The sequence below is a fragment of the Dendrobates tinctorius genome, unplaced genomic scaffold, assembly GCF_039654945.1.
Source record: "Dendrobates tinctorius isolate UK_male_01 unplaced genomic scaffold, ASM3965494v1 ptg000107l, whole genome shotgun sequence".
Classification (NCBI taxonomy): Eukaryota; Metazoa; Chordata; class Amphibia; order Anura; family Dendrobatidae; genus Dendrobates; species Dendrobates tinctorius.
Genome location: NW_027361775.1, coordinates 4,504,068 through 4,525,615, shown reverse-complemented (window position 1 = coordinate 4,525,615; position 21,548 = coordinate 4,504,068). Strand labels below are relative to the sequence as shown.

Below are 21,548 nucleotides of genomic sequence, written 5' to 3'. Positions count from 1 at the left end.
AGTCACAATTACTGGGCAGAAAGCTGTGCCTGAGCTACACCAGCATGTTGCAGACAACATCACTCATTCCTTGAAAAAATCTATGCTTGCCACGGTGCATTTCACCACTGGCACCTGGACAAGCAAACATGGGCAGGGCGCTACATCTCATTGACTTGGCACTGGGTGACTCTGGTGACTTTGGAAGCTGACGGGCAAGGGGCTGCTCCACAAGTCTTGGCCCCAAGGTTTGCAGGACAGACCTCTGTATTTCACACTTCCTCCACTACTTGTGCCTCCTCCATCTCCTCTAGGGCCTCCATCTGCACCCTCAACCTCTCCCTCAATGAGACATGCATTCCAACAGTGCAGAGAGAATCCCCACCACGACCATACGGTGCAGCAAGGGCTCACCGCAATCAGGCAGTGTTTAAAATTCTATGCCTTAGAGATCACACTCACACAGCTCAAGAGTTGTGGACAGCTATCCAGGTCGAGTTTGAGCAATAACTGTATCCACTGAACCTGCAGCGAGGGAAGGTTGTGTGAGATACATGTGAATCTGTTGGGGGCCCTTCACCCATGCAACCTCACACACGTGCCTTGCATGGCTCACTTCCTCAACCTGATAGTATAGCATTTTCTACAAAATTAACCCAGCCTGAATGCACTGCTGCAGAAAGCATGGTCACTGTTTGCTCACTTCTGCCGTTCACACCCTGCAGTTCATCGACTTGCATCACTACAGAGGGCTTTCGGCCTAGAGGTTACCCATTTGATAGGCTCTGTGCCAACAAAATGGAATTTTACTCTGCACATGACCCTGTGTCAATTTTTTTGGGGTCCCCATTTTAATAACCACTAAAGGCTAAGTATAAAACTGTGAGCTGATATTTATAGCCTGGGAAGTTTCATGGGTATTACCCTCTTCCCAGGCTATAAACATCTGCCACCAGCTGTCAGCTGTCCCTTTGCTGGTTATAAAAATTATGTGGGAGCCCACGCCATTTTTTCTGAAAAATAATCATTTATTACTTAAATGTACAGTAAGCTACACAAGTACTGTTCTAATTATATATATGTGACTGACATATACATATGGAATAGATAGATATAAATATACCGTATATACTGGTGTATAAGCTGAAATTTTCAGCCCATTTTTTTGGGCTGAAAGTCCCCCTCTCGACTTATACGTGAGTCATATACCGGGGTTGGGTGGGGGAGGGGGAGCAGGGGTTTCAGAGATCATACTCACCTCTCCTGGTATTTCTCTGCAGCCCCTGCTTCTCCCTCTGCCGTCTGCTTCCTGCATTCAGCGGTCATGTGGTACCGCTCATTAAACTCATGAATATGCGCATATTTATGAGTTTAATTAGTGGTACCACGTGACCAGCTGAATGCAGGAAGCAGACGGAAGAGGAAGAAGCAGGGGCTGCCGCTGCAGAGAAGACCTTGTGCCTGGAGGTGGTAAGTATGACGGGGCAAAGTAATATTCACCTGTCCCCGTTCCAAGCTGTGCACCGCTGTGTCTCCGGGCCCTCCTGCTGTGTAGGCAGAGGGCACGATGACGTAGTCAGTGTGCGCCCTCTGCTGTCACTGCAGAGACCCGGGAGACTCAGCAGTGTATGGCGATGGAACAGAGACAGGTGAATATCACCTGTGCCGGGGGCTCAGGACACCTGCATCTTGCCCCCAGTGATGGAGAGGTGAGCATGTCATTTTTTTTATTGCAGCAGCAGCAAATAAGGGGTATTTATGGAGCATCTTATGGGGCAGCATTAACCCTTGTGCAGCAGCATATGGGGGGTATTTATGGGGCAGCATTAACCCTTGCGCAGCAGCATATGGGGGGGTATTTATGGAGCATCTTATGGGGCAGCATTAACCCTTGTTCAGCAGCATATTATGGGGGGTATTTATGGAGCATCTTATGGAGCAGCATTAACCCTTGAGAAGCAGCATATTATGGGGGTATTTATGGAGCATGTTATGGGGCAGCATTAACCCATGTGCAGCAGCATATTATGTTGGGTATTTAAGGAGCATCTTATGGAGCAGCATTAACCCTTGTGCAGCAGCATATTATGAGGTTATTTATGGAGCATCTTATGGGGCAGCATTAACCCTTGTGCAGCAGCATATTATGGGGGGTATTTATGGAGCATCTTATGGGGCAGCATTAACCCTTGTGCAGCAGCATATTATGGGGGTATTTATGGAGCATCTTATGGGGCAGCATTAACCCTTGTGCAGCAGAATATTATGGGGGTATTTATGGAGCATCTTATGGAGCAGCATTAACCCTTGTGCAGCAGCATATTAAGGAGGTTTTTTTGGAGCATCTTATGGGGCAGCATTAACCCTTGTGCAGCAGCATATTATGGGGGGTATTTATGGAGCATCTTATGGAGCAGCATTAACCCTTGTGCAGCAGTATATTTTGGGGGGTATTTATTGAGCATCTTATGGGGCAGCATTAACCCTTGTGCAGCAGCATATTATGGGGGTATTTATGGAGCATCTTATGGGGCAGCATTAACCCTTGTGCAGCAGCATATTATGGGGGGTATTTATGGAGCATCTTATGGGGCAGCATTAACCCTTGTGCAGCAGCATATTATGGGGGTATTTATGGAGCATCTTATGGGACAGCATTAACCCATGTGCAGCAGCATATTATGTTGGGTATTTATGGAGCATCTTATGGAGCAGCATTAACCCTTGTGCAGCAGCATATTATGAGGTTATTTATGGAGCATCTTATGGGGCAGCATTAACCCTTGTGCAGCAGCATATGGGGGGTATTTATGGAGCATCTTATGGAGCAGCATTATCCCTTGTGCAGCAGCATATTATGGGGGGTATTTATGGAGCATCTTATGGGGCAGCATTAACCTGTGTGCAGCAGCATTTGGGGGTATTTATGATATCTTTCTTAGTCCAGCTTTACCTGAGAAAAAAACTGCAGATGAGCTGTGACTTATAGCTTAACATTGGTCAGAGTGCTATCCGATTTTTTTTATCTGATTGCTCTAGTCTGTTTTCCTCGCAGATGAGTATGAGACCTAGCAATAGTAGTCTATGAAGCTGATATTTGGGCCATCTGAGTGTGGCTGAGCAAAAAACTTTGAGCTTTTGCATGTGGTATCAGGGATCACTGCACAACAGCCTTATACTGATCACTCATTCACCTTGTCTTAATTTAAGCTGAAATTTAAAGCTGTAAATGCTGGCCCAGACCCTGTTACCTCATGCATGGCCTATAACTGACTGCTGCTGTGCCATTATGAAATTTATACTGTGGGTCTATTGCCACTTTTCCTGGTGTCTGCCCCAAATTTTTGGAAATGTTTGGACTCCAAGTTGGGTCTCATTCATGTGTGCTACCTAAATTTGGCAGGGCTCTCAGAGCACCAGGCCTACATCTGTCACTCTTCCACTTATGAAACAACAAAACCCCCACACATAAGGTGGAATGGAATAACAAGAAAAGAACCAAAAAATGCACTAAAATAATATATTTTTATTAAATTGTTTAAAATCACAATGTAAACAAGCAGCGGCAGAAATGTTAAAAAAGTGGGACGCCCCTCGAAAAAGCTGGCAGTGAAACGCACGTCGGGGTGAGGGACACCAGAGCAGACCTCCAGTGGCAGGCTTTTTATCACAAGGTAATAACTATCTTATATAATTTATCTGACGAGCCCTGTATCTAGTTGATAATATTGAATTTGTGTATATACTTACCTCTGATGCAGTGTTCGCCTTTCTACGATATCAGAAGGGATATTATGCATTTTTTCATCCTCCTGTGTTATTGTCATTAGATTTGCCTGCGTGTCTGCTACCTTAATAAATGTCTTTTAAGTGGATTTATGTGGATACATGGTGTTTGATTAATTGGCTAAAGTGAGTCATTGTACTTGTATTTACCCCCTCTCCTCACTTAGTATACCCTGTCCTCTTTGGCTTGGCATCCCCCTTTTTCGGAATTTCTGCCTCAGCTTGTTTACATTGTAGTTTTAAACAATTTAATAAAAATATATTATTTTACTGCATTTTTTGGTTTTCTTCTTGTTTTCCCATTTAACCTTATGTTTGGGATTATTGTTGTTTCGTTTTGAATGAAGTGCCTTCTCTTATATGGGACATTTTTTTTATTTACTTATCCACTTGTGACTCATCAATGTTTAAGCTAGAGATGCTGGTCCAAACCCTGTCCCAGGCCCTGTCCGAGGTATCCATGCTGTGCAGTTATACTATTTTCAATCTGGGTCAATTGATGCCACTTTTCCTGTTGTCGGCCCCTAATTTGCGCATCAGGACGTTCACCAGTCTGAACCTAACCGAACCTTGAAAGGTACGCTCATCTCTGTTTTTGACTCCTTGCCAAATCAAAATAAATTGAGACTCAAGCAAGTCCTACAGTTTTGTTTTCTTTTGTGGCGCTGAGGTTCCTACCTCTATTAGTCTGGCCCTCAAGTGCCTTCCTTGAGAACACAATTCTTTTAAAAGGACAGTATTTCTCTTTCAAATTAATCACAATGCACATCACGTATTGCTTAATTTCTTTATAGAATTTGGAGGTCGCAAATCATGCTTGGATGTTGCTGCACTGTGCGTTAGAGATTCGGTGTGCAATAGACACTTGGCCGCCCTTATGACGGCTTGTCCAGCCAATGGAACTACATGTAATGTGAAAGACTGCAAGAGAACAATACGGTCATTTTATGAAACTATGCCTTTCAATATGTCTCAAATGCTGGCTTTTTGTGATTGCAATCAATCTCATGAAACATGTCATCATGCTGGAGATGTCCTGCACAGCAAATCATGCACATCTCATTCTGATGTTCCTGTGTCTTGTCTTCATGTGATATCAAGCTGTCTTGATAATGAATTATGCAGGTTGGTAGTATTACTTTACTATTTTTCTATCGACTCTTCCGACATGTCTGTTTTAGTAAATACTTTTTGAATTGTGCATTGTTCAATGTTATTCCCTTAATTATCAAATTGATGTTCCCCTTATCAAAGTGCTGTGTCTTACAAAGTACTCAGTCAGGGATCTGAGGCACTAACTCTGCTATGTCAGACTGTATAGGGAGAAACCTTCAATCAATAACAACCATTTGTCAATTTATTCATAAAATTCTAGGTGTAATGTCTGAGAATAACACCTATGCTAGAATATACAAAAAGGTTGCTAAAGAATTTTTTTTTAATTATTAAAACTCTTAATCACAATAAATTAATCACTCAAATGCCTAACCACAATTTCACACACTGCTGAAGACTTAAAGGCGGGTTGCTAGCAACATTCATTATAGCCTTTATGGTTATACCATAATGATTTACATCTATCACATGCTCTAATTCAGGAGGGACTACGACAGGGATGATAAAAGATGAGAGCCAGCTAAGGAGTGCCATTTTAGCACTTTCCATCATACGGTAGGAATAGGAGGTGAGAGTTCACTGTTCGTTCCACATGAGGGTATGAAAAGACCTAGCTTTATGGTGGTGTACTACTGCAATGCTGAACCACATTGAAAATGAAAGTTTAGTTTCAGTCTGTAAATAATAATCCAAAGTTGCAAATGATAGGGATGTTTTGTTCCTGCAGAGTCAGTGTGGTTGTGAATTACTTGATATGTGATATACAGGATTGGCAGCATTTTTTTTCATTCAACACTACAAAGAAGGAGGGCAGTTTAATATCTAGGTGTCTAATTTTGCTACTTAACAAAAATTCTGAAAGTAACATTTTTTGTGTCACAGAAAATGTGCTATCTGACTTGTGAGACAGGTAATCCATAATTTATTAACTTTTTTGAACAGATTAAAGAAAAATCACCTTAATCAAGAAATCTAAACACAACTGGTTATATCGCAAAGTGTTCATGTTGTAAATAATATTTATTTTTACAAACTTTTTTGTTGTGATAATCCAATATTATACATGCCATACATGCCACCTAAATATAGTGACCTGTTGCAGGTGCTTGCTTTTTGGATGTGAACCTACCTACCACCATCCCCTGTGAAAAGCCTCGGCTTCTTCCATTTGCTCTGCCTGTGTGTAAACACCAGCAATACAGGCATCTGTTCCCCAAAAGGGATAATTTTTGGACCATTTTTACATTTTTGCCTAAAAAGTTTGATACTGCAATGTGTTATTAAATAGGCTGTTGGTTACTGCCGGTTGTAAATTGAGGTAAATGAGACATTAATAAAGCTGAGTTTCCATGAAAGAGCACTAAAGGAATGCACTGCAGTTTTAAGAGACCTTATAGTGTTATACAAATATTTCTTGGAAAATTAGAGATTTTGCAATACAGCAAATGTATTTTAGCAACATTTGTCACAGCTGGTAAATTCTGATCTCACATGATCTATTTAGCAGCAATAAAAAAGGAAGATCAGTGTCATTAAAAAGCACCATCAAGTTGAATTGCAATGCTGTAATTTAACATGTATTACTGTTGTTAGTATTGTTTACAGCCTGTTATATTTCACTATATATTGAATTATAGTGGTGAGAAAATATAAACATTATTCACACTAGATCTTGGAAATCAAGGTGCCTGAGTCTGGGAGCCATGTCATCTGCTGGTGTAGGTACACTGTGTTTTATCAAGATCACAGTCAGCGCAGCCGTCTAAAGGCCCTGTCTCACTAAGCAATCTCAGTAGCGAGATCGCTGCTGAGTCACAACTTTTGTGACGTAACAGCGATCTCACCAGCGAGATCGCTGTGTGTGACAGCGATCAGCGAGCGGCCCCCCTGCCGGTTTCGCTGATCGCTGCAAGAAATCTCTGGACATTTCTTTGGTCACTGGTCTCCCGCTGGCCAGCACGCATCGCTGTGTGTGACAGCGGGAGACCAGCGATCAGGTGTAAAAAATAATAAAAAAATAAAAAATATAGTTATTCTCACCTTCCGATGTCCCGTTCAGCCATCCTGCCTCTCTCCACGCTCCGGTCACAGTGATCCTTTGCATGAATGACCGCGAGACTTTGTTATCCCGCGAGACCGTGACATCTCGCAGTCATTCATGCAAAGGATCACTGGGACCGGAGCGTGGAGAGAGGCCGGAAGACTGCGCGGGACATCGGATGGTGAGAATAACTATATTTTTTATTTTGATTCTATTTTTTACAGGATGGCCAGCGATGCCGGGCGCTCGGCATCGCTGTGCTGATCGCTGGTGAAGCTGTCTGTGTGACAGCTCACCAGCGATCACATAGCGACTTACCAGCGATCCTGACACCTTGATATCGGTGTCGGCATCGCTGGTAAGTCGCTTAGTGAGACGGAGCCTTAACAAGAAATTTAGAGCACTTCATGCTTCCCTCTGCCATCATGGTTTTTGGAGATGGAAATGTCATTCTGCAGCAGGAACTCTCACCTGTCCACACTGCCAAAAGTACCAATTCCTGGTTTAAATACAACAGTATCACTGTGCTTGATTTGCCAGCAAACTTGCCTGACCTTAACCCCATAGAGTATCTATGGGGTATTGTAAAGAGGAAGATGAGAGACACCAGACCCAACAATGTAGATCAGCTGTAGGCTGCTATCTAAGCAACCTGGGCTTCCATAACACCTCAGCAGTGCCACAGGCTAATCGCCACCATGCCACGCCACATTGATGCAGTAACTGATGTAAAAGGAGCCACGACCAAGTATTGAGTGCATTTACTGATCATACATTTCAGTAGGTTGACATTTTGGATTTTAAAATCATTTTTCAAGCAGTTGTTATAAATTATTCCAATTTACTGAGATAATGATAATGATAATGTAATTTTGGGTTTTCATTGGCTGTAAGCCATAATCATCAACATTAAGAGAAATAAACACTTGAATTAGATCACTTTGTTTGTAATGACTCTATATAATATATGAGTTTCACTTTTTCTATTGAAGAACTGAAATGTACTTTTTGATGATATTCTAATTTTGTGAGATGCACCTGTATATATGTAGAATATTTTGTTTCATCTTGCTGTAACTCTATTAACATTTCCAAGACTATAAAATGCAGTGCAGTAAGATAATTTTTTATGACTTCTACTGATTACATTTCAGTGTAGGAATAAATCAAATAGCGCATACTTTTGCTTTCAGCAGCTTTTATCAGATTGCTAAATTAAATTAGCATGCTTTTGAATGTAATATTTTATTTCTACAGAGAACGATATGAGATATATCAATCAAAATGTTGGGAACCTGTAAGCAGATGTCGCAATAATAAGAGCTGTTTGCTTGGGTTACACACAGAAGACATGACTTGTTCTGGAAGTGATGAATGCCGTGCTGCATATATCCGTACTCTGGGGACAAAGCTTCAAATCCCATGCACGTGTAACAGTGGACTTTACTATGAGGAACACCATTTGTGTGAACTGTTCTCTCACATTTTGCACAGCAAATCCTGTTTAAGTAAGTTGGAAAGCAGATTACTTTGAAGCATTCTTTTTATCACAGGGCACATATAGCCCATGTAGAGTGTAATTTATCCTACAATGAAATACAAAAGTTACCACACTGTTTCAATGAAAAAGTAAACAGAAAATTCCCTGTCACAAAAAAAGAAAAAAAAAACAATAGACTGTGTTAAAAAGAGAATCATCCAAATTTCTTGTTTGAAATCCAAACATAATGCATTTTGTCTATTAAGAGCAGAATGCCAGCAATTTATTCTGTGATTAATGGATTACTGGCACCTAGAGATGAGTGAATCTTTTGAAATTCGGGTTCGCCACCTTTATCAAATTTTTCCCAAAAATGCAATCACAGTGAACCAATTTGCCGAAAACTGTAAGTATTACAAAGCCTTAAATGTGACATTTATGACATAACATGTATGACACTCTGATTTCTTCTAGGATTATATGTAACCTCTTTCAAACGCTTAAACGCAAATCCAACCATAGTAATGTCAAAGTGACCTGAACCTATATGACTTGTGTAAACAGAGGCTAGTAGTTTTTCTCTGCTATCCTGTCAAACACACTATTTATAATATTTATTCAGTGTTTAATGTTTTCTCTCATTACCTCTATTGCTAAGTTGTGAGCTATTCAGATAAATCACAAAATTGCTGCTCAATTCTCTACTTCTGCTTTTATAAAGGCTATTATTGTTCCTCCTGATTGACTGTACTATACAATGTAATGTAATAACTACAGTTCATTACGCTGAAGCTGTAGTGGCCATGCCCAAGATCATGTGAGGCTTTTCTTACTTATTGCACACAGCCTAGAGAGTATCCCACATAAAGTCAATTAAAACATAACCTTTAATGAACCATTAAAAGGACATAACACACAAAAACATTACAAAACAGTGCTCATATGAAGCAGTGCTCAATAAAAAATGGTTTGGGCTCACCATTGGTATTAGATATAGCATTCCAGCATCAGGGCGTATCCTGCTGGAGAGACGATCCACTCATGGGGAGCTGAGACATGGGAAACCCAGTGTTAATGTAAAGTATTCCCCTACACTCCCTGTCGTGCCCCAGTTTTACTCCTGTCCTAACAAGGACAGGCTCCAAGTGGATCCTGTAGTGGACACCCCCACTGAAAAGGGGAAAAATAGACCAAAGCTCCCTACGCGTTTCTTCCCCAATGGTGGGGATTCATCAGGGGAGTCAAATAGATATAAAGCAGTAGGAAAGGGTATATACTGTAGAATTAGTGTTGTCCGTTAAGTCCACAGGCCCTGCAGTGGCGAGGTGCCTAACAAACTGTCTGCCCACATGAGCACTTTTTTGTAATGTTTTTGTGTGTTATGTCCTTTTAATGGTTCATTAAAGGTTATGTTTTAATTGACTTTATGTGGGATACTCTCTAGGCTGTGTGCAACATTTGACCCCAGAGGGTTTTTTTAGAATAGTGTCAAAAGGCTCACACTATAGTTGAGTGCACCCTTTTCTTACTTATGAAAGTGACTGCTTTGTGAAAAACAGTGGTGGACATTTTTTGGGCAATGCTCAGTTTGATTTTTTTAACACATCAAAGAGTCTATGGACAAAAGTTTGCTAACTGGAGACAATCCCTTTAAAATGATATTCCCGAAATAACTCACTATCTCTATTAAACAAGGTAGTGAATAACTTGTTGATTACTGGGGTGAAAACTAGACTCTGCAGTTCAATCCTGAATGGAGCACAAGTGCACGTTTGTATGTTTGGCCTCCAATATAGAGGGCAAAGAAAAGATGTGCACACTGCTGTATGGGTGGTGCTGTCTGAACTTACTCAAAGGTAATAGAAGATGAAAAAACAGCCGCACTCAGAAAATTAGTTCCTTTGCAAAAAAATAGCTGTGTATTTATTTACATATGTAGAAAAAAAAGCACGAAAACACCAAAGCAGGATAAAATAATGGTAAGGTAACGTTTTGACCCTATTCCGGGTCTTTCTTAAACTTCACTGAAGTCAGAAGAAAAAGTGGATGAGGTCCCTTTAAGGGCTCCGTTATGAGAATAATGTCCTGCATCTGTGATCGTGTGTTGCCTCCAGAATATTCATTGCCTATGGAATTTCCAAATGCAATGCTATATACATGGAGGCTGTACATGCGCACCTCTACTACATTCAAGATGGATAAAAAAACATTCAAGATGAGCCTGCAAAGCCTCATTCTTTGAATTCCAAAGCTCAGATCTGGGGATCGCTGTGGGTACCAGTGATCAGACCACCAATGATCACTAAGCTATCCCCTATCCTAAGTATAGGGATTCATTTTTGTGACTAGATCTTTAATCTTTGCTTTGGAGTTATTATAGCTCTGTGCTCAGCAATCAGAGGTAATCAGATGACACTTTTTGTGGCGAGAGTGGTGGAACCACTGTGCCATGGTCCAAAGAGAGCCTGGATATGCATAACTAGGTGAACACCTGACTCTTCACTAGAGCCCATGGTGGTGAGGTGAGACTTGGCTCCAGATGGACACCAGCTGCTACACCAGGACAGACCTCAAGGCACAGCAGCTAGGGCAAGAAGCAGAAACAGGCCAGAAGGAAAGTTCAGCTGGTATACACTGGCACAGCAGGAACACAGGAATGGCAGGTGCTGGCGAGGATGCCTGATATACAGACAGACACTGGCAGGTGCAACTGGTGTACAGGAAGTCACTGGCAGGTGCAGGCTGTTATGGCTGGTATATAGGCAGGCAATGGCCGGTGCTGGCAGGTACAGTTGGTATGCAGGCTGATATGGCAGGTGCAGGCAGGTACGGCTTAGGCCTCTTTCACACTTCAGTTTTTTGCCATCAGTCACAATCCGCCAAAAATTTGAAAATGGCGGATCCGCAAAAATGGAAACAAAACGGATGCAAACTGATGGAACGGATCCGTTTTGTTGAGGATCCGCCATACCGATTTTACTGCGGATCCTCAACAAAACGGATCCGTACCATCAGTTTGCATCCGTTTTTGTCATCCGTTGGATCCGTTTTTTGCGGATCCGTTTTTCCACTCCTCCAAAATGGGATGCTCCCAAATATGATTCGCTCTTGGAAAATGCTCTCAAATGTGATTGGATGCTGGAAACTAGGGAGAAATATATCTAGGGTGTTGTGATACAATTTCTTTGAAAGGTTTTAGAGCTAGTGGCAGCGATGGAAGGAGTTAGTGCGAGTCTGGAAGGAGTTATTGCGAGTATTGACAGCTTCTGTGTGGAATTGGATCTTCACTTGAATCGGTTGGCAATTATTGCTATCGAGAGGGAGAAAAGAAGACTGCGAATCCTGCGTATGAGGAGACGGCGCCAGTGGATTCATCCCATTAATGCGCAGAGGTTCACCCGTGGCGTTTTTTCCACACTGTACCTGGAATTGAGGGAGAATCCGGACAAGTTCTTCAACTACGTGCGCATGTGGATGGAATTCTTTGAGATATTGGTGGATCGTGTTGGAGAACAAATCCGGAGAAGGGACACCTACATGCGGTTTTCTATATCACCGGCGGAGCGTTTGATGGTGACCCTTCGGTAAGTTATCTACCTTTTAAAATGTTTCAGATTCTGCAGGCTTTTATTGTTATGTTATGGCTTGTAGTTTGTATTAATTTTACTTTTTTTCCCTTTTTTTAAGATTCCTGGCAACTGGAGAATCCTTCACCTCCCTCCATTTCCAGTTCCGGATTGGGATTTCCACTATTGCTGGAATTGTACAACAGACCTGCCGGGCATTATGGGATTCTCTACAGGAGGAATACATCCCAGAGCCAACACAGGAGAGGTGGCTGGAGATTGCAGAGAAGTTTCAAGATATCTGCCAGTTTCCAAACTGCATCGGTGCCGTGGATGGCAAGCATATCAGGATTGTGAAACCCATGGGATCTGGTTCACAGTTTTACAACTATAAAAAATACTTTTCCATTGTGCTAATGGCCATTTCGGATGCAAACTGCAAATTCATTGCCGTGGACATTGGTGCATACGGTCGTTCTAACGACTCACAGGTATTCAAGAGTTCCACCATGGGCCGTCGCTTGTATGGAGACAATTTTAACTTCCCACCTCCAAGACCACTCCCTGGAACAACAGGCCCACCAATGCCTTTTGTGTGCGTTGGCGACGATGCTTTTCAACTTTCAAAACACCTACTGAAGCCATATGGTAGTCGTGGATTAACACACCAGAAAAGAATCTATAACTATCGGTTAACCAGAGCGCGCAGAGTGGTGGAGTGCGCGTTTGGAATTTTAACTGCAAAATGGAGAGTCCTGTTAACGGCCATGAAAATGAAAACAGAGACTGTGGATGAGGTGGTAAAGGCCTGTGTAATCCTGCACAATTTTGTCCTTTCAAAGGAACCAGTTTCCATCGATGACAATGTGTATGAAACCACCTTGTGGGATTATGAGCAGCAAACTTTTCGGAGTACTGGTTCAGTGGCAAGAATTAGGGATACCTTTGCAGATTATTTTGTTACACCAGAGGGACAAGTGGACTGGCAATATCACATGATATAATTTTCTTCTTACCAATTGTGAGTAATTTTTTTTTTTTTTTTTTTATCTGAAATTTTACCAAGTGTTTGCTTTGCACAAGCATTGTGTTTTACCATGTGATTTGGTTAATTTTACACTTTGCAGTGTTAACAATTGTTGGGTACCAAGCGTAAAGTTATCCAAGTGTTGTGTACCAAGCGTAAAGTTACCAAGTGTTGTGTACCAAGCGTTTTACACTTTGAAATGTTCACAAGTGTTGGTTATCAAATGTTGTGCTACCAAGTGTTTTTTTGTACCTTGTACACCACCGGTGTACTGTGAAATATTACCCAGGGTTGTGTGTTGTGTTAACAAGTGTTGTGTTTACCTTTTACACCACTGGTGTAATTTGAATAAAGAAGCAAAAAATAAACATCACAATAAAGTTTTTTGAAAAAAAACAGTTTATTTCTGACAATTTGTATTAACTGTATTTTTTTTTTTTAATTTTTTTTCTTAACTTTTTTTGTAACTTTTTTTGGTATTACCTTTTTGGTAACTTTTTTTTGGTATAATATTACCTTTTTTAATTTTTTTTGGTATATTACTTTTTTAATTTTTTTTTGGTATATTACAACAGAAAAATTACAAACTATGATACTGTTGGGTGGAGATAGTATTGGAGGGGGGGTTAACAGGGTTGACCACATCGAGGGGGGTAGGGGACTGGGGAGGGAGTTGGTGAGGACCAGAAGTGGAAGGGGGGTTTAACACATGTGGTTGGGACGGGAGTGGATGGACAGACGAGGTTTGTGGGTACATTGAAGGTGTATGTGGGGGTGGGTATGGCGAGGGCATTGGGGTATAATGCAATGGGGAAGGTAGGTACTGGGAAGAATGGAATGGGGAACTAGAGAAAGGAGAGGGAGTGGTAGGAGGAGGGACGGCTGTGTGATTGATGGTGGTGGAAGGATGGACGGGGGGAGGATGGACTGTGGAAGGATAGACAGGGGGAGGATGGACTGTGGAAGGATAGACAGGGGGAGGATGGACTGTGGAAGGATAGACAGGGGGAGGAAGAGATGCTTCAGCAAGCACTTCCACTAGAGCATTCTGACAGGCTTGCATCACACGCATCTGCTGGTGAGTACTTAAACCTTCCATTTGCCGGACAACAGAATGAAAAAAGGTATGTCTCGGTGTCTGGTTTGATTCTAAACTCATCTGTTCCATGTATCTTCTGAGTTCCATGATACTTTGATTGATCATGGTCAACCCAGAAGATAACCGTTGTCCATAAGTGTGGAAACCGTGTTGAACAGTTGAGTTTAGACTCAAACAGTCAGACAAGGTCATCCTTTCCTGACTCCTCAGACGCTGCCGGCCAGAACCAAAAGTTGGTCGAGATGTTGCGGCAGTGTCTGAGGGGTGGGGAACAGGGAACAAGTCGTCACCAGCAGCTTCATGTGATGAAGTCTGCCCTGCTGCTCCAGTGCTGGTGGAGGGGATAGAGGGATCAGACAAGAGGGTAGGTACAGAGGGGTCGGATACCTCGATGTGGTCACCGGGGGCGGTCTCACTAGGGATCACTCCAGAGGGACGCAACTGTGATGCAGACTCCCGAGTGCTGCAGATGGTGCTAAAAAAAAAAAAAAGAAGAAAAAAATGTATATTAAAAATATTGATATTTAATTTAAGTCTGCTGAAAAAAAAATTGGTTAAACATTTCTACTACAGGAATTGTTTGGGGAATATTTACCTTCTGCACGCCATTGTAGATCGCAGGAACGCCAGGGCTTGGTAGTTTTTGTACTGGGGTCCCCGGCGTCCTCCCGACGATCCACTCGGGGTCTTAATCTCTTTGTTGTAGTCCCTCTTGAAGCGATCCCGGAGCGACCGCCACCGTGTGATAACCCTGTCACCTGTGAAGCAAAAAAAAAAAAGGTTTAGTATTCAACACTTCACATGCTGGAAATATAAAGTTACTGAAGTTGTAATACTTACGCACAAAATCCCTGGCCCTCGCATTGAGTTCCTCCCAGTTGTCAATAACTGAAGAACAGACTTCATCCCAGAGCCGTCGTGTGGTTGGTTGATCGGCATGAAGACGGTTTGCCATGTTCCACAGCGGCTCCCGGATTTCCACCTCATGGATGAGGTCATCACTATCAATAATGACACCCTCCTCCTGATGTCTGCGGGGAGCACGCTGTGAAACCTGTGAAGATAAAAAACAAAACAAAAAGCAAAAAATTACATTATATTCAAACACATGATGTTCATTTAAACAATTATCAAAATAGGGTTACTTACCGTTTGCCGACCACCAGAGGCATCACCTTGACGACCCTGGGATGTCCTGGGAGTCACTCTAGTGCGGGCACCGGATTCTGAAGACTGTGGGAAAAAAAAAAAAAAATGTTTGGATGGATGCAATTATGGTGTGCACTGTGATGAATGTTTGTGTTGGGTGTAGCATTATGTATCTGTGTATGTGCTAAACTTACAATCTGCGCACCCCCTCCGTGTGTCTCTCCACCCTGCACGTCTCCTCCTGGAAGCTCCTCTGAATCAGCTTCCTGTTAAAACATAATAGGATAGTGTTTTTAACCACAAAAAAATTATTTTAAATAAAAAATAAACAAAATTTTTTTTACCTCAGCTCGCTGATGATGTGAGGGGGAGCTTTCAGGAGAAGACATTACGGCTTGGGGCAGCTGTGTTGCTTCCTGAACTGATCTGCAAGTATAAACACACTTGTTAAGCTACTATACAAAGTATCATAATAAGCTTTCAGGCTTTTATACTTACAGGGAAAATGTTTGGCTGGCAGTATCTGCTTCGGCCTGGCTGGCACTCTCTGTTGCGGTCTGGCTGGGCCTCTCTGCTGCAGCCTGGCTGGCAGTCTCTGTTGCGGTCTGGCTGGGCCTCTCTGCTGCAGCCTGGCTGGCTCTCTCTGCTGCTACCCTGCTGGTAGTGCTTGAAGTGATCTGCAAGTATAAAGAGACTTGTTAAGCTACTATACAAAGGATCATAATAAGCTTTCAGGTCTTTATACTTACAGGGAAACTAATGGTTGCCTGTACGCCGCGGTGTGGCTGTTCCTCTCTGCTGCGGTCAGGGTTGTTTCTGCTGCGGTCTGACCGGTCATGTCTGCTGCGTTGATCCCTGCTGCGGTCTGAATCTCTGCTACGGTTGGGCTGGCCGTGTCTGCCGGTATGGTGGCGCTTCATTGTGTGAACTGAAAGAAAATGATATGAAAGTTTTAAAAAAAAACAAAAAAAAAAAAAAAAACCACATTTTGTATGTGTAATTCCCTGAAACTAATTATACGCAATTTTAAGTGTTTGCATGTCTACATTCCCTTATCTCAGAGTGTAACCAGTGATTGAAGGTGTCTAATATTTTGTGTAAACCTACTTTCTTTGTGTTTTGTAACTGAGTGTAACCAGTAATTGAAGGTGTGTAATTGCTGTGTATACCAGTTTGCATTCCCTGAAACTCTCACCGAGAGTGTAACCAGTGATTAAAGGTCTCACCGTGTAACCAGTGATTGAAGGCGTGTAGTGTGTAATTGCTGTGTATACCAGTGTTTGCATTCCCTGAAACTCTCAACAGAGTATGTAACCAGTGATTGAAGGTGTTTAATTTCTGTGTATACCCACTGTGTTTGCATGGTTTTGAATTCCCTGAAACTCAGTTGTGTATACCCATTTTTTCATGGTATGTTGCAATCTCACTTTTAACCACACTTGTATACCAGAACACTTCAATTACCTTTATGGTAACTTAATTTTACCTTTTTTAAAATGATACAAAGTAGATTTTTTCAAAACAATTTATTTATTTTTTTTTTTTATTATTTTTTTTTTTTCCAAAAAATAGGAGCTACTCTGCTCTTTATTTTAAATACCACAATACATGAAAAATAAAAAAACGCAAACACGCATAACACACAGCCAGGCTACACACTCCAGGTGTCTTGCAGGTGGAAGATTTGCAGCGGAGTTTGAAATTCTATCAGTCAGGCTGGTGTTTGATGTCTGGTTCGGTTTCTTCAGTGTGGCTGTTGCCAGATGTCTGGGCACAAACCACATACAATACCATTTAGGCCGGTTTCACATTTGCACTTTATAGCGCAGCGATGGCCTGCACACGTCCGCCACAAATCCCCACCTACTACTGCACATGAATGCTTGCGATCTGCGCACCCTATCTTTATCATAGGGTGCACAGATGGTGCGCTGGCAGGATTTTACAGTGTGCTGCGCACTTTTGAAGGTGTGCCGTGCGCGCCAAAATGCAACATGCTGCGTTTGGCGCGCAAGGGCACACCTTCAAAAGTGCGCAGCACATGGTAAAATCCTGCCAGCGCACCATCTACGCACCCTATGATAAAGATAGGGTGCGCAGATCGCAAGCATTCATGTGCGCTAGTAGGCGGGGATTTGTGGCGGACGTGTGCAGGCCATCGCTGCGCTATAAAGTGCAAATGTGAAACCGGCCTAAATGGTATTGTATGTGGTGTTATTGGGCACAGACATCTACATTAAAACACCAGCCTGACTGATACAGTCAGGCTGGTGTTTGATGTAGATGTCTGTGCCCAATAACACCACATACAATACCATTTAGGCCGGTTTCACATTTGCACTTTATAGCGCAGCTATTTCCTGCACACGTCCGCCACTAATCCCCACCTACTAGCGCACATGAACGCTTGCAATCTGCGCACCCCATACTAAAGATAGGGTGTGCAGATCGCAAGCGTCCATGTGTGCTAGTAGGCGGTGATGACCAGATGGGACGGGGATTAGTGGTGGACGTGTGCAGGTTATCCCTGCGCTATAAAGTGCAAATATGAAACCAGCCTTTACACCACACAATCACAGCAAGAAATACAATATTAAAGTTGTATGAAAATAACATGCAGTACACATGCAACAGAAAAAAAAAAAAAAATGCAACACACACACACACACACACACACACACGCTCCAGGGGTCTTGCAGGTGGTAGACTTGCAGCTGTGCAGACAGGTTTTATAGCTCTAGTTGAATCTTCTGTCAGGCAGGCTGGAGTCTGATATCTTGCTTGGAGTATTCAATGTTGCTGGTGCCGGATTGTCTGGGCCCAATTACACCACATACAATACACCACTCAATCGCAGCAATCACAGCATAAAAAATACAATATAATTACAGTTGTATGAAAATAAAAAGCAGTACACATGCAACAGAAAAAAAAAAAAAAAAATGGAAAGAAAAAAAAAAAAAAAATGCACACACAGGCCACACACATACACACACACGCTCCAGGGGTCTTGCAGGTGGTAGACAGGTTTTATAGCTCTAGTTGAATCTTCTGTCAGGCAGGCTGGAGTCGGATATCTTGCTTGGAGTATTCAGTGTTGCTGGTGCCGGATTGTCTGGGCCCAATTACACCACATACAATACACCACTCAATCGCAGCAATCACAGCATAAAAAATACAATATAATTACAGTTGTATGAAAATAAAAAGCAGTACACATGCAACAGAAAAAAAAAAAAAAAAATGGAAAGAAAAAAAAAAAAAAAAATGCACACACAGGCCACACACATACACACACACGCTCCAGGGGTCTTGCAGGTGGTAGACTTGCAGATGGGCAGACAGGTTTTATAGCTCTAGTTGAATCTTCTGTCAGGCAGGCTGGAGTCGGATATCTTGCTTGGAGTATTCAGTGTTGCTGGTGCCGGATTGTCTGGGCCCAATTACACCACATACCATACACCACTCAATCGCAGCAATCACAGCATAAAAAATACAATATAATTACAGTTGTATGAAAATAAAATGCAGTACACAAGCAACAGAAAAAAAAAAAACAGACATGCAACACTCACAGACCACACACACACACACACACACACACACACACACACACACGCTACACACTTGCAGGCCATACACAGAAATGTCATAGGTATACTCACACTTGGTAAAGCTGGTACTGGCAGGCCTCTTGATAGCTGTGGCTGCAGGCTTGGTGGGTGTCTGGCAGGCTGGGTGGTCTGGCAGGCTTGGTGGCTGTCTTGCAGGCTTGGTGGCTGTCTTGCAGGCTTGGTGGTGGTCTGGCTGGCTTGCTGTCTGGCTGCTACTGCATGTCTGGGCCCAATTAGCCCATCTTATATAGTTTTGGGACTGTCTGGAAAAGTATCTTTTTTTCTGGGCATGCGCAGTGCGATTTTGCGGATCCTGCCGGCGGATTCCGCAAAATCGCGGATCTCGGCGGATCCGCCGCCCATAGGGCCCCATTCTACCGCATGGCTGATGACGGCGGATCCGCCGTCATCCGCCATTTTGACGCCGAAAAAAAACGTTACATTCTCCGTCCCCCTCAGACAGAATCCGCAAAGAATTTTGCGGATCCGCCGAATATCGGACGCAACGGACGACCATCCGTCAAAATCCGCCACTAATGTATCCCAATGGGGAAATTGGCGGATCCGCAACAAGAAAAAGCGGATCCGCCAATTTCAAATTTTGGCGGATTGTGACTGATGGCAAAAAACTGAAGTGTGAAAGAGGCCTTATACATAAGCAGGTACTGGCAGATAGAGTTGAGAGACTTTTGGTTTTTTAGGGTCGAGTTTCGTTTCGTGAAACCCGACTTTTCCAAAAGTCGGGTCGAGCAAGATCGGCCGATTATAGGGAAAAGTCGGGGTCGTCCCGAAACACGAAACCCAATGTAAGTCAATGGGGAATAAAAGTCGGCAGTGAGAGGAGGACAGGAAACACACCTACAGTGCCCATTTGAATGCCAAAAGCATCAATTCTTCTTACTTAAGCTTGTCAACCTTAATTAACTTCATAATACAAGTTACACACTGAAAAATGGGGGTTATTTGGCTAAAGTTGTGGGGGGGGTAGGGCTGGCTCCAGGTTTTCATGTGCCCTGGGTGAAAGAGCGCCCCTTTAACACATACCACAACTCATCATGCTCCGATACGGCAGAGAAATAGCGGTATAGTACAATGAAAAATACTTCACTTTTTACATCTCATGACGAGGCCCATCTATTTCTCCATACAGAATCATTGGTCCCATATAATGTTTGAAACAGTATATGATGAGCTCCACATAATGCTACAGTATATGTTGGTCCCCATGGATGAAGCTCCATTGTCTTATGGGCCCAAATAATGCTCCAAACATAATGGGCCCCATTTCTAATGCTCTAGTGTATAATGGGCCCTGTAAATGCTGCTCCAGTGTCTGATGTCCACCTTTGGAATGTTCCAGTGTATGGTGGGCCCCATCCATCATTCTCCAGAGTATAGTGCTCCCCAAAAATTGCTGTCCCAACATTGAAAACAATCAAATAAGTCTCCTCACTAGGGAATCAATGTACTAGTCTGGACTCCTCGTCGTCCCCATCTTCCATCTCACTGCACAGTATTTCAACCTTGCAAGTGCTGTGATCCTGAACAAGCAGGGGGGGCCCACTCGTTGGCGACGGCACTGGCACAGGGCCCCTGATAGTACGGTGGTGTGTCTGATGGCGGGTGGGCCGAACCTGCACTTTCATCTGCAGCTTCCTCTTTGTCACCGTGTAAGATGGAACTGTATATGGGAAGGGTAACCTGAGTTTCATCAGGGTCAGATTCAGGCCGTGTAGCGTGAGAGGGGAATGTAGTGGTCTGGGTCAATGTACCAGCAGATTCATCGAGCAGTGGCTGGGCATCAGTGCACTTGTGTCGCCCCCAGGAGTACGGTCGCCACAGTGGCATTACCTTCCTCCTAGGGAGTGTGATGTCATGCTTGGGAGCAACGAAGGATCTCTCTAGCAGGTTAACTGATTGGGCGGCGTTATTCCCACGAGTCATGACCCTCCAAACAGCGTTCATGAAGGCAAAGTGTTTGTTTTACGAGGGCAGTATGGTTGCAAAGCTGAACCTTAAAGGAATGTCCAAAAGGGCACCACCAGGAGTGGAGCCTACGGTTAAATTCGACTCCACCTGGGAAACCTCAACCATGCCAGCTACAGAAAAGATGCACACATTGCAAGCTTAATTCCGTTAACGATCGAGACTCCGCCATGCCCCGCGGTCCAAGTCCGGCTTACTAGAGGGACACGTGAGGCTCTGGCACATGAGATTGGCCAATAACTGGTGTGTCATGCCTTTACATGTCCGTGGCTGCATGTGCCCTACACTGAAAAGGCCAGCGTTTGTCGCTTACAGGTGCAGATAACCCGCTGAACAACGTTAGTGATGGGGATCACTGATTACAATTATTACCCGCGAACGATGATTTCCCAGTAAGTGCAGGTCAACCGCAGTTCCGGAATGAGGCCTTACCGTCATTCCTGAAAAAATGAAAAACTTACGTGTGCAAACCACAGGTGATGTAGCTTGCTTAACAGCTCGCCAGCCGTTCTCACGCCCAGTATGGATTACACGTGATTGCACAAAGGTGAGAAAGGGTACCGTATCCCCGGATAACATGTATGGATAGCGTACACATTCAAAACATATGTCAATACATCAGGAGGCAGGCTCAGACGGTGTTAGGCCCAGTATGGCTTGCACGTGATTGCACAAAGGTGAGAAAGGGTACCGTATCCCCGGATA

At 43.1% G+C, this 21,548-nt stretch overlaps 2 protein-coding genes across 2 annotated transcripts in view; one reads left to right on the top strand and one right to left on the bottom strand.

Annotated features, from left to right (window-relative positions):
• Nucleotides 1–21,548, top strand: part of GFRAL (GDNF family receptor alpha like) — a 170,282-nt gene that overhangs the window by 129,808 nt on the left and 18,926 nt on the right. Inside the window, exons 6-7 of the mRNA XM_073589139.1 lie at nt 4,560–4,890; nt 8,180–8,430. Of these exons, the coding sequence (XP_073445240.1) occupies nt 4,560–4,890; nt 8,180–8,430 (582 nt within the window). The remainder of the gene's footprint in view (nt 1–4,559; nt 4,891–8,179; nt 8,431–21,548) is intronic.
• Nucleotides 11,889–19,507, bottom strand: LOC141100579 (uncharacterized). The gene is made up of 4 exons (XM_073589138.1): nt 18,909–19,507; nt 15,993–16,171; nt 14,690–15,920; nt 11,889–14,569 (listed from the first exon to the last, which is right to left on the bottom strand). Exons 3-4 carry the CDS (start codon nt 14,701–14,703, stop codon nt 13,576–13,578), a joined length of 1,008 nt encoding a protein of 335 aa, XP_073445239.1. The 5' UTR covers nt 14,704–15,920; nt 15,993–16,171; nt 18,909–19,507; the 3' UTR covers nt 11,889–13,575.